The sequence below is a fragment of the Papaver somniferum genome, chromosome 7 (genome assembly GCF_003573695.1).
Source record: "Papaver somniferum cultivar HN1 chromosome 7, ASM357369v1, whole genome shotgun sequence".
NCBI classification, from domain to species: Eukaryota; Viridiplantae; Streptophyta; class Magnoliopsida; order Ranunculales; family Papaveraceae; genus Papaver; species Papaver somniferum.
Genome location: NC_039364.1, coordinates 236,994,835 through 237,007,711, shown reverse-complemented (window position 1 = coordinate 237,007,711; position 12,877 = coordinate 236,994,835). Strand labels below are relative to the sequence as shown.

The 12,877-nt window shown below is 37.9% G+C and overlaps 3 protein-coding genes across 10 annotated transcripts; 2 read left to right on the top strand and 1 right to left on the bottom strand.

Moving 5' to 3' along the window:
- The first annotated feature begins 649 nt into the window (after positions 1–649).
- Positions 650–1,689, top strand: LOC113299919 (chlorophyll a-b binding protein of LHCII type 1-like). Its single transcript, XM_026549038.1, has one exon. The coding sequence runs from the start codon at positions 736–738 to the stop codon at positions 1,558–1,560; it is 825 nt and encodes a 274-aa protein (XP_026404823.1). The 5' UTR covers positions 650–735; the 3' UTR covers positions 1,561–1,689.
- A 2,337-nt stretch (positions 1,690–4,026) lies between these two features.
- LOC113299918 (F-box protein At5g07610-like) lies at positions 4,027–10,508 on the top strand. Of its 8 annotated transcripts, none has more exons than XM_026549035.1 (3): positions 4,027–5,318; positions 7,285–7,348; positions 7,506–8,174. In XM_026549035.1, exons 1-3 carry the CDS (start codon positions 5,286–5,288, stop codon positions 8,075–8,077), a joined length of 669 nt encoding a protein of 222 aa, XP_026404820.1. In that variant the 5' UTR covers positions 4,027–5,285; the 3' UTR covers positions 8,078–8,174. The 8 variants fall into 8 exon arrangements, 7 of the variants coding, with proteins under 7 accessions (XP_026404820.1, XP_026404816.1, XP_026404818.1 ...); XM_026549031.1 differs by adding an exon at positions 5,954–6,626 and having other exon boundaries at positions 7,282–8,174; XM_026549033.1 differs by adding an exon at positions 6,487–6,626 and having other exon boundaries at positions 4,027–6,093; positions 7,282–8,174.
- Positions 10,509–10,544: 36 nt separating this feature from the next.
- Positions 10,545–11,949, bottom strand: LOC113296190 (xyloglucan endotransglucosylase/hydrolase protein 2-like). Its single transcript, XM_026544517.1, has 3 exons — positions 11,599–11,949; positions 11,324–11,517; positions 10,545–11,098 (listed from the first exon to the last, which is right to left on the bottom strand). The coding sequence occupies exons 1-3, from the start codon at positions 11,947–11,949 to the stop codon at positions 10,687–10,689; spliced, it is 957 nt and encodes a 318-aa protein (XP_026400302.1). The 3' UTR covers positions 10,545–10,686.
- Between the last annotated feature and the right edge of the window lie 928 nt (positions 11,950–12,877).

Genomic DNA, 12,877 nt, shown 5'->3' with positions numbered 1-12,877 from the left:
TTGGTCCTATATATATAGGGATTTTACATAGTGGATGACAGCTAACAAAGCCCCTATTTTCGGATTTAGCATGCGATGTCTTCGCACCCATGTATTTGGTCTTCTCGCACGTGCTCCTCAACTTCGTACAGCTCTCACACTTTACTCATGACTTTGTGACGTCATTGATTCCGTCATTTAAGATATGCTATGTACGGACTTCATTCGCTCCTTAGTAACTCAGTTGTCTCGCACGATTATTCACGTGTGCGTTATTTAACCCCTACAACGTTAGAAGAGAGTAAACCTGTAATTCTTTTTTTTTTGTGTGCTTAATTACTGCACCTTATAAAATTTTTCTTTGTGATTTTTCACTAAGCCAGAAAATCCTACATTGTGGTGCAGAAATCTTAGCTAGAAAAAAAAATCCAAAAGAATCTAGCAACAACCGGACACTTCCGCAGGTAAAAATCTCAAAATTTGTGTGGTACAGAAATCACTCAGTTGGAATTGGTGGATCTTAGAGAGCCAACTGTACAGACACTGCAACTTGCAGAGCCAAATGAGAACCTTGCTAACCAATGAGAAGAGAGTTAGAGATATTCCATGAAGATAATTACTTATCTTTACCCATGCTGCCTGCAAGTATAAATCCCAATGCCAAAACCCACATAATAACACAAACAAATTAACCTTCTCATTCTACTTTCTTTTTACTGCAACTCATTTCCTTTGTTCAGGGTTCAACACCCCTCAATGGCTGCTTCAACCATGGCTCTCTCTTCTCCATCTCTTGCTGGAAAGGCAGTTAAGCTTTCACCAGCTTCTGATGTCAATGGTGAAGGAAGAATCACTATGCTCTTCCAAAAGAAGGCCGCAGCAGCAAAGACAGCAAAGCCAAGCAAATCTGTATCATCCGGTAGCCCATGGTACGGTGCCGGACGTGTTAAGTACTTAGGTCCCTTCTCTGGTGAGTCTCCATCTTACCTCACCGGTGAATTTCCAGGTGATTACGGTTGGGATACCGCCGGGCTCTCTGCTGACCCTGAAACCTTCTCTAAAAACCGTGAGCTAGAAGTTATTCACTGTAGATGGGCTATGCTTGGAGCTCTTGGCTGTGTCTTCCCTGAGTTACTTTCACGTAACGGTGTTAAATTCGGAGAAGCCGTATGGTTCAAAGCTGGATCACAGATTTTCAGTGAGGGAGGATTGGACTACTTGGGTAACTCAAGTTTGGTTCATGCTCAGAGTATTCTAGCAATCTGGGCTACACAAGTTATCTTGATGGGTGCAGTCGAAGGTTACCGTGTTGCTGGTGGTCCGCTAGGAGAGGTTGTCGACCCACTTTACCCAGGTGGTAGTTTCGATCCTCTTGGTCTTGCTGATGATCCAGAGGCTTTTGCTGAATTGAAGGTAAAAGAGATTAAAAATGGGAGATTGGCAATGTTTTCAATTTTTGGATTCTTTGTTCAAGCAATTGTGACCGGTAAGGGACCATTGGAGAATTTAGCTGATCACCTGGCCGATCCCGTTAGCAACAATGCTTGGAATTACGCCACCAACTTTGCACCCGGAAAGTGAAGAAATTTTGTCTGAGATTACCAATGTAGATTACTGAAAACTGGATACGGAGATATGTGAATTATTTAGCGAGTTTGTGATTGTTTGTAAATTTTTTAAAAGCTAATGAAGACTTTGTTGTTGAGCCAATTGTGAATCTTCTTTGGTCTGTCTATCTCCCTCAGATGAAACCAACTTTGAGAAACTTTAGTGCCTTGTAAAAAGATTTTGGTGCACAAAATAATGCATGCATTCCAGAAGTGTTCAGGCAGGCACAATTTTCTCATCAAGTTCAATACCATCAAGCCTACAGGAATACAGGATACCAAGCAGGTCCGTAATCATTTCCAAGTATGTTTATTTTCTCAAGCTTATAATTATAATAGGTGCTGTTGCAGCAGCGAGTTAGACAACTCACCGCAACAACTACCAATACTACAGCAGTAAACTTCATTGCCTTGTGAATTTTTAGTAAAATTGTTACAAAGACAAAGCTAATACATTCATAAGTACCGCAATTATCTGCATTTCTGCACAAACATGGTTTCTAGTTTTGTTTATCTTCAGTTCTTAGGCAGAGCTTCACCTTTGTCTTCGAAGGTTCTGAGAAGATCGTAGTTCCCACTGATTAAAGTTTGTCAGCAAAAGGCTCTGTTGTTGAAGGTCGACGTCATCCCTAGCTGATCTAAGTATATACCCTAATCAAGCCAATAAAATGAGTTATAAACTAAGAGCGAAACTTTTGTCACTTGAGAGCAGTAAAGAGATTATTACTGCTAAGAAACAGACGACAAAGGGTTTCATTTCACACCAGACACTATTAACAAAACTGTACGAGAGAACTACTATAAGAACTTCCTGATGTAAATGTAAAATTCTTTGCGTAGAAATCAAAGTTTGGCAGTTTTACATAAGTTAGTGAGTTCCAGAAGCAGTAACTCGAAAATTTAAAACAGAGGCTACTTTGAAGAAGCAAACAGCAGCACCATATATACTCGAAAAAAGACTGAAATCATGCGTATACATAAGACATGTGAGCAAAAGCGTCCTCCTTCCTTGACAGAAACAGGTCACAGGACAACCCTCTTCTTCCTTCTTCACACCCTCATTACCCAAATTCTGCATTCCTTGAATGATACTGCAAAAGAAATCCATCAGCATGGGTTTAGAACATGGAATCTTTGCATACCTAGGGAAGTAACTAATATCAATAACAGGATAACGATCACCAATTTACAAATCCCTTATAACATCAAAATTAAACATCCCTCTAAGAGTGTAAGTATACTTAAAATACAATCAATTTTAAGTAGCACATCGTTGTACTACCTGGCGATACATGAGACCCTACGCATCTATTGGTGTAGACGCAAGAGGTTTCCTAGGAGAATTCATCCATTATGGCATCAGCATTGAAAGCACTATCGTGAAGCTTTTTTCAATTAGGACTTGATCTCAAGGAGTTACATAAGAGAATTCATCCATTACGCGATCAGCATCACAAGCACTATCTTTAAGCCTTTTCAACTAAAATTTGATCCAATCGCGTCAGATGCTTTTTCTCAACATCGCAATTTTAGGAAGAATCATGTTAGGGTATGTTCAAGCTATAACATTCCGAATCTCTGCACCAAATAGAAGTCATGATATAATTTATTTACCAGGAACATTTTTAACAAAAAGTGTGCTAATGGCGGGCAACCAGAGCAAACAAATGTAGGTAGAAATCAGGTGGAATCAAAAATACTACACAGCTGTGATATTAGCAAGACACCTGAGCCTAACCTCCTCAGTGTGGAATGAACCTTCATACCGAGAGGCAATGACATTCATCTCGTCTAACAACTGCGGAGGAAGGTTGTTCCTTCCCCTTGGCTTGTCGCTGACAGCTACATGGACATGCTTACGGAATTTTGATGACTCAACCGAAATCCCAGCCAGAGTAAGGTCAAATGCATGTGCGACAGACTTGCATTCGTTGAGGTATGAGAACATGAAATCCTTGTGCTCAGTTAGGTCCCTCCTGAAATGGGTACATTTTAGTTGTAACAATTAGGACTTCTCTCTAGCTGAAATTCTCAATCATCCATTACTAGATAACGACATCGTAAATGTTTGCATATACATTTAAGTAAACCTTAATGTAACAATCCAAGACTTATAGTCAGATACATTGCTTCACAGTAAGGAGAACCTAAACGACATGTCTCCATGTTTGTTTCCAAAACCTAGATGTCATGAAAAAAACAAATACTTGAAACCCAAAGCTCGAATAACTTAAACATTTGGTTGCTGCAGGACCAATTTTTCAGCATCCACTTTCCAAGTAAACGTCTTTTATTAGCGGTGGTAGCGTTGCTCAGTGCTGATGTCTACGAATGACTCAGGCACAGCCAAGCTCTGGATTAAGAGCAAGAGAATTTTGATTAAATTAGTCATACAAAATTAGATTTAAAACTAATTTCAGCCGTCTTCAGACACTTACTCTACCACATATGCTGATAACGGTGGCAAACAAGAATGAAGACAGGAACGAACAGAGAACTTGTACATCCACATAACGCATTTCCGATTCCGCCTATACCAAAGAATATCACCATTTTCTGTTCCTCTCTCTCCATAAGGAATATGAGACACAAAACCCATATTCCATTTGTATCCCATCGATTGATTTAGGGGTGACGGCGGTGGATAATAGCGGTGATGGTGTTAGATCTGAAGATGGAAACGGCGGCGCTATGTAGTGAAGAGAAGGAAGAGTGAGTGAGAGAGAGAAAAAAACTGAAATGAGTTTTAGGAAAGTAAACTCGGGTCGGTTTTTCCTAGGGAGATTACCGTAACTACCCTTGTATGCATATGGTAAAATTATTTCACTTGTGCTGTGTGCAAAGGGCAAACCAGCCCATAGGTCCCAAACCGCTTGTCCTTCAAAAAGCAAATATTTTGGGTACACGAATCAAACAAGGAAGAGGAGTTTGTTCTTTGCATTGGGGCATCCATCCATCTGGAAGAAATATTTCGTATTGTTTCAGCTCCGTAAGTGCTTTGCAAAATCCATTTGTGTCTAGTGTTGTATTTAATTTGCAACCCCAATTTGAATTATTAGGTTTTGGATTGAATAAGGTCTGGGCAAATTAGCAAAATGACTAATTGGGGTTTTAAGAAAACACTTCACAGGGATCCATTACTAGTGTTAACAAATCACTGAAGTTGATTGTTGTTGTAACTTGTTTATAGTAGTCCACATTGGCGAGGTTAAATTTTCAATCTAGAATGTTATATTGGGAAATTTGATGAAACCCAATGTAGGATTTTGTGTTGCGGACCGAGCTTTTACAGCTTCCCAGGGGAGGTGGTGACTGGCGAGGAGTTGTCTAATAGTAGGAGAATGTAGAGGAAGGTTTCAGTTTAAGAAATTGTGGAATTACTGGGGAAACTACGAAGAATCGGGTAATACTGGAATTGCTGGTGAAATTTAATTGCTCTTACAGCTTCCCAGTAGAGGTGGTGATTGGCGAGGAATCGTCTTGTCTTATGGTAGGAGAATGCAGGGAAAGGTTTCAGCTTAAGAAAGTGTAGAATTAATGGGGAAACCATGAAGAATCTGGTAATACTGAAATTATTGGCAAAATTTAAGTGCTTTATGAGACCGGACCGAGCTCTTTTGGCTTTCCAGTGGAGGTGGTGACTGGCGAGGAGTTTTCTTATGGAAGGAGAGTGCAGGGAAGGTTGCTGGCTTTGAAGTGATGTTGAAGTATCTACACATGCTGGGGGATAAGGTAATGAGGTGATTTTTTATTACTTCTTTGCATTGTTCTCTTTGACCCCTTATAAAACTGTTTGTTTGGTATGGCATTGCCAACCCTATCAACATTCTGTGTCTTAGTGACTTTCAATTGTTTCTAGCTGATTAATTTTAGTGCTTGCATAGTTTTCGACCTCTTGAAATCACGTCACTAGGTAGTTGTTTACATAGTTTCAATCCCTTGAAATCACATCACTAGACTGTTAATCATGATATAGGAATATACCCTTCCGAAACAAACAGTTTTAGGGTGTCTGGATGTCTTCTTTGGCATTTCATGCATCTGATGATATACTCTATGCTACTGGTATCTTTTGGAGTGGTTCACTACATTGAATCAGCTTGAGGAATTCCTTCTTTAATTTTTCGATTTTGATTGAGACGTACAAAGATAATGCCAATGCCACGGATGCTTACAAGAGTACAGGTGTGCAACTTTCAAGTTGTTCTGTATTTAACCATTTTTGTCAGGTGGCATAATAATGAAAATTTCACTTATCAAACTATATTGGGCATTTTAGTCTATCCACCGCTTTGTAACTCTTGATTCTTTTCCATTTTCCCCATTTAACTGTTTCATTCACTTATTTGAAGTTTCGGAATGACTAGTTAAGGTTCTTTGATTAATAATCACAAAAATAGAGCTATGGATGTTATGTTATCTCAAGAGCAGTGATGGTTGAAAGGAAATTGATCTTTGAGTCTGCGCTCATGCTGCGTTTCCTTTAGCTCAAGCTCGAAAGTCGAAAGTAAGTCTTCCTTTCAGTATCTACTTTGGTATAATTTGTGGTGAGTTCCCTTTTGGTGAAAACCAATAATCACTGTGCTCTGAAAGACTCTTTTTACGCTACTTGAGTTTGTCGAGGTATTATCTGCTCTTTTTCTGGGGCATTTTTCAAGTGTGACTGTGTTCTTGCAAAAAGTTAGGCCCTTTCCTAGTGCAAAGTTGCTAACATGTTCTAAATTTTAATAATTTTTTTTTATTCTAAAAGCATCATAAAAGCATATTCTTTATTTTTAGCATTGTCATCTCAAGATACCATATTTATAAACCTCTGATTGAAATGTTCTAACCCATCAAAAAAGTTAAACTACTGCTAAATAAATCATGAATATGGTTCTTGTCAAGCTAGCGCTTTCAGCTTTCCACTTCAGGTGGCAACGGAAGTCAAGGAAACCTTACAAAGGGTTGCGTGAAAGGCCTAAAACAGAAGAATGACAAGAAATATTACTCAAATCTAGCATTTTCATGCTATGATGGTTACATGAAACCTAATTTCAAGTAAGAAACCAAAAAAACTGGTGAGTTTTTGACTCTTTCGACTGTTTCTTTGTTTCAGTACATTTGGACCACTACTCTTTGTTTGTTTAATAATTTTGCCAACTCCTTCACTTATTGTTCTTAAACTTAGTCAACAATTTTAGCCCAATCTCATTGTAAAAATCTATATGAAGACTAACATCAGTTTCTAACTCATTCATCCTCTTCTGAAATCAGTTTTGTTCTGAATGATTTTTGCATAAAAAATTATCATGATTATTGATGAGATTTCAGGTGATAATTTGTCGCCTGAAATTTCTTTACCAACATCATTGACATTGTCGGCGATTTCAATTGTAGCCAATAATACTGATCTTTTAAGTGAAATTCTGTCGCGTCTACCACCAAAATCTCTCGCAGTTTCTAAATCTGTATCCAAACAATGGCTATCTATCATCTCTGAACCACTTTTTGTTCAAAACTATTGCCTTCGAAAGCTCCCCTCAGTCGAGGGATTGTTCTTAACAAAATGTTCATCAGGTGTCAACCAGGAAATTGAATACATCGTTCTTGATGGAAAAGTCACTGAATCTGCTCCTGTGAAAACTTTAACTTTTGTGAATGTTCAAGCAAGTATAAGGATTGAACAATCTTGTAATGGTCTCTTTTGTTGCAGCAGTACCAGGTCAGCTATTGGTCAACCGAGATACTACGTCTACAGCCCCGTTACGAAGCATTTCAAGGTATTGTCTAGACCTCAAGTGAATGAACATGGTTACCTTTGGATTTGCAGTGCTAGCTTAGCTTTTGACCCTCTCCAATCACCTCATTACAAAGTTGTTTGCATTTGGAGAAACGATATGGTTAATCATCATATTGAAATCTACTCTTCCAGTACAGACTCTTGGTGGGTTTCTGGATGTCCTGTGCCTGCACCTAAAATTATGTTCTACACTTCTGGTGTATTTTGGAATGGTTCATTGCATTGGATAAGCTTACGGAATTTTTCCTTTTATTTTGATATTGATCAAGATTTAATAAAGGTAATGCCAATGCCACCTACCAATCCTGGAATTGATAAAATTAGGGTCGAGTATTTTGGGGTCTGCCAAGGTCATTTGAACCTTATTCAGACGAGTGGTTCCAGCATAACTAGATTTGACATCTTGGAGATGGAGAGTGATTACAGTGGGTGGAATGTGAAGTATCATGTTAATCTTGAAGCATTAACAGCTTTATACTTCGAAAGACCAGAGTTATTGAATCATTCTAGATTCTCAGTATTACTTGTTCATGAAGAAGAAGAATCATCGTCATTGGTGTTACAGATACAAGATAAGATCATTTCTTATGATATCAGGAGCTGCAGGTTCATCAAACTGCATGATTTATCACAAATTCATGGAAATGTTTCGAAATTGTACCGATATTATGATGCCTATCAATATATTCCGACACTTTCAAGTGTTTGATTACTGTATGCCTTTATTTTGTGTGTGTATATCAATGTATTTGTTTGAACCAAGAAGTTTGTGTACTATTAATACAATGGCTTGTGTTTTGTTCCCATTCCAGGTCCCAAATGCTTTAGATTTTGGCTTGAACATATTTTTGGTTATTTTCTCAGTATACACCAATTATCAAGTATCAACCCATTTTGTATTTTTCTGTTCATTTGCAGTTCTAATGCTGTGTCATTGCTGAGGATATACATGATGAGAAGGCGGGAAGACATTTTTATCGGTACCCGTTCCAAGTTAGTATATTCGGTATGCATCTCTTAATTATTCTTTAAATGAATATATTAAGCAAATTAAAAATTAATTATTGACTTTGATAATGGAGAGAAGTAAAGTGATTAGCCAATTAGGAGTACTTCGATTTTGAAGATTTAAGCGTGTTAGTTTTTCCTAATTCGGCGTCTGACATCTTACTCTGCTCTGACTTCCCTGAGCCATAATTCAGACTGGTTATTCATTTTTATGATATCTGACTCAGTGTTTTGCTTGCATAACACATCTGATTTTTAGGCTTTTAAGTTAGGTAAAATTCTATACCTGAATCACTCGATTTATCTCTGAACAGTGTACAATGATGTTCTTATTTCTTGCTCTACGAAGATTTTTGAGCCAGATTCAGATGAGTAAGATTCAATCAAGCCAGATTTTCAGATGAGTAAGATTCAATCAAGCCAGATTTTCAGATGAGTCAGCTATGTAAGCAGAACTCAGGGCATCTCACAGGATGGTCAAGACTTGACCATTAAGTCTTCTTTATTCTGCTAGCTTTTATACTCAAGTATGGTCAGACTTATTGACTTAACCATTAAGCATAGCTCTAATGTTAAGATAGAATAAGTATGATCAGACTTATTGACTACTCATAATCATCTTCTTCCTCTGTACCCTTGAAAACTCAATCCAATTCAGTAAAGAAATTTCGAACTATTTCATTCTTCTTAATGAGTTTCTTATCCTTGAAACAGCCATGGTTCTTTATATCTCCTTCTCGTTCTTCTGAAGGTATATCAAATGAGAATTTGTTATCGTTGACATCTTTATTTTCAGCGTCATCAATTCAGGTTAGTAGCAACACAGATCTGTTAAGAGAAATTTTCTTGTGTTTACCAGTGAAATCCCTGCTCAGATTCAAATCTATTTCAAAAGAATGGCTTTCTGTAATCTCCAGTCCTGAATTCTTCCGTGATCATTACCGTAAGCAAACTCGCGGTTCCCCACTAGTCCCTCGATTGTTCATTCTACAAGTAACAGTAGGCTACCCACCCAAAGGTTTTAATATGTTTGATGGGAGACAACTTACTGGACTTCTTCCTTTTAAAACCTTCATTTTCTTCCTTAATGTAAGGAAATATAGTGATTCATCAGCCCCATTTGAAACCCTTGCTTTCAACAATGATCCATGGTTTATTCATTTGTAGGAGCTACAGAACTTATTACGGTGATTTCAATTATTACGTATATAATCCTCAACAAAATGTTTCAAACCTCTTCATCCATCTCCGTTTAGAAAATCAAGCGCTTTTAAACGGATTTGTAGTGTTAACATGGTTTTCGATCCGCTAAGATCAAGTTACTATGAAGTCATTTTTATTTGGACTTCCAATGATGGAGTTACATTTCAGATTGAAACATACTCTTCGAAAACAGGTTCCTGGAGATTACACAGAGATGGGTTCTCTGCACCAGTGAATACGTTTTCTAGTCCCACTGGTGTGTTTTGGAATGGTTCACTACATTGGATTAGCAGAACTTGTTCGTTATATTTTAATGCCAGTCATGAATTGCTACAGACAATGCCATCACCACCAATACCTGCTGATGGATTTGACAGTAAGAAGGTCAAGTGTGAGTATTTTGGAGTGTGCAATGGGCATTTGTATTTTGCTGAGGTTCATGATTCCAGTGCAACACGATTCGATATCTTGGAAATGGATATTGATTACACATGCTGGACTGTGAAGTATCATGTCGATCTTCAAGATTTGGCAATTGCCTACCCGGAAATGGTTCGAGCACGTTATGATTTCTCTATACTGCTTATCGAAGAAGATGAAGTATCGTCAAATTTAGTGATAAGTTTACCAGATAAAATTATATCTTACGACCTTAAGGAAATGAGTTTCAAGAAACTGCATGGTGGTGCTCGAGTTACAGCTCCAAAATATAGTGCTTACCGGTATGATGAATCCCTCGCTTGTGTTTGATTGCATCTTGCACTTTTTATTCATGTAAAGTAAGTTATGTTGTCTGTTAATTTTGCATTGTCTGCACTCTGGTCTTTGTATTTGATTGTAGCCTGAAAATTCTGTTTTTCTGTTAAAATTCTGAAAACTGGGTATACAAAAATCTTGGTCGAAAGGGAAAAAACTTTCATTTACTGCTATCTCTGAAGTACTGTATTTTTATTGCGGCAACATGTCCTTTTTCCCAGTTTCGGACATTGCAGGCCAAAGTCAAGTGGGATGGTTAAGGCCTTAAGGGCTCATGGGCACACTCAATTCTAGATATTAACATGGAATTAAAATAAAACCAAATAAATGAGTGTACATATTAAAATCCTGTCATTGGGGGCACTCTTTGGGAAGTTTAGGGAACCTAGGAAGGTCAGAACAATAATCATAATACATGAGATTTTTCTTCACATTTTTGTATGCCTTCTGTTGTTGAGAACTTAATCTCCAATACTTGCTTCTATTATTCCACCAAAACTTTGAAGAATAACAGTCAGGATTCTTCCCATCGGGTGCCTTTTGATTTGATGAAAGACCAATAGCACAACCATCAATATTGAATTTCTGGAAGTAAGCCGCAAATGGTGCTTGAGTCCAGTCAATCTTTGTTTGACCTCCATCTGTTGCCCAACTATCTCCATTCCATAGACTTGCTTCTATATGCATGGGCTTTGTTGGGTAATTCACTCCAATAGATGCTTTGTTCCTGAAGACTCTTATGGGGGTATGGTCTACAAAAAACCTGCCAAAACATATTTTAATAAAAATCAAATGAGAATTCATCCATCATTTCTGACTATCTATCAGTTATTTGACCAAGTTGACTAACGAGTCAACGACCCAAACACTATAATGGAGAAACACAGGATCAAGACATCAGGACATACAAAAATTTACGATCCAAATACTAATTATGATTCGGTCTAATTATAAGTTCGAGTGATGGGGAGAGTTAGGAGGAACTTACACAACTTGATATGGGTTCCAAAGGATCTTGTAATTATGATAAGCAGAAGTGGCATCAAACCAAAGTGTTATCCGCTGCTCTCTATTTCCTCCGCCATTTGCAAATACATTTGTTTGAACTCTGTAGGGCTTCCCTTCTTTATCACCCAAGAATTCGAAATCAAGCTCATCATGTGCCCTTCCACGTGATCGCAGCTGCATGCATTTCATAATGTATCAATGACAAAGCTATCAACAAGAGAGAGCTAAATTAATTGGTGTATTATCAATTCTTACATAAAAAGCTGTAACAACTCCAGCTGAGTTTTTATTAGGTAATTTCATCCTCAAACGAAAATATCCAGAACCGTAACTCAGCTTTGATGCAAAACCTGATCCGGAGGAATTGTCCATGGCGAGCTGGATAGTTTGTCCTCCATCAAGAGTGGAAACATGGTTATTTCCCCACGTTATTTTATAGTTGTTATCAAATCCAACACTAGCTTCTGCGAGTACTCTTTCACAACCAAAACACACTACTGAAATCATTACAACAAGAGGGGAAAAAAACAAAAAGAAAATGAACTCATAATTATTAATAGTTATGGTACTTCTTGAACTGTGTTTGATCAATGTAGTGTAGTGCATGTGTTTATATATAAGTTGGGGATACAACTTGCAACTTAGCTAGTTCATGCATATGTTAATTAGCCCGTGAAAAGTGTATGTGGTTACAGAGAAGTTGATGAGCAGATTAAACTATTGATATCATTCACTGCATGGACGATGAGTGTGTAATATGTATACCTTCCCTTCACGCAATTGTCAAATAGCCATTCTATGACTTTGTCCTCCTTCCGTCCATATAATCATTAATCCTCACTCTCTATGTAACTAATTAGTCAAGGATCAACATATATATATATATACTAGGTATCACCCCGGTCTACGGCCGGGACTCAATCTTTTTCGTTTTCGTTTTGTTGTTTGATCGGCTGGTTCGTATTCTACCAAAATCTTTTTTAGTCATTCGCAAAACTAATTAGATTATAACGGTCAAACATCGAGCTTATAAGTTAGTTCGGACTTGCGTCCCTAGTATTTGTGGTTGTGCCAAAATAGTCGGGGCTTACAGCCCCAGCCGTGGTCCCTTGAGGATACCATAGTATTTTGTTGATCGGGTCAAATTAGCCGGGGCCGTGGTCCCTTGAGAATACTATAGTATTTTGTTGGTCAGGTCAAATTATCCGGGGCTTACAGCCCCGACCGTGGCCCTTAAACATTCCCTAATGTTTTGTTGGTCGGGGTTGTGACACTTAAATCTCGCACATAAATCTTTACCATGTTTTTTATTTTATTTGTTTTTTAAAAATAGCTTTTAGATCAGTTGAGGCTAACTTAAATTTTCTTGAGAAAGTTATGGTACAAATCATTATGCTTATTGGATGATTGAACGTTCGATGGACCAGAGTATATCTGGTGTATACGAATAATCTTCATGGAGGGTCATCCACCAAACATAAGCCAAACAGACCCTTAGCCATATGTTTTCCGTGAAGATGTATTAGTAAGGAGA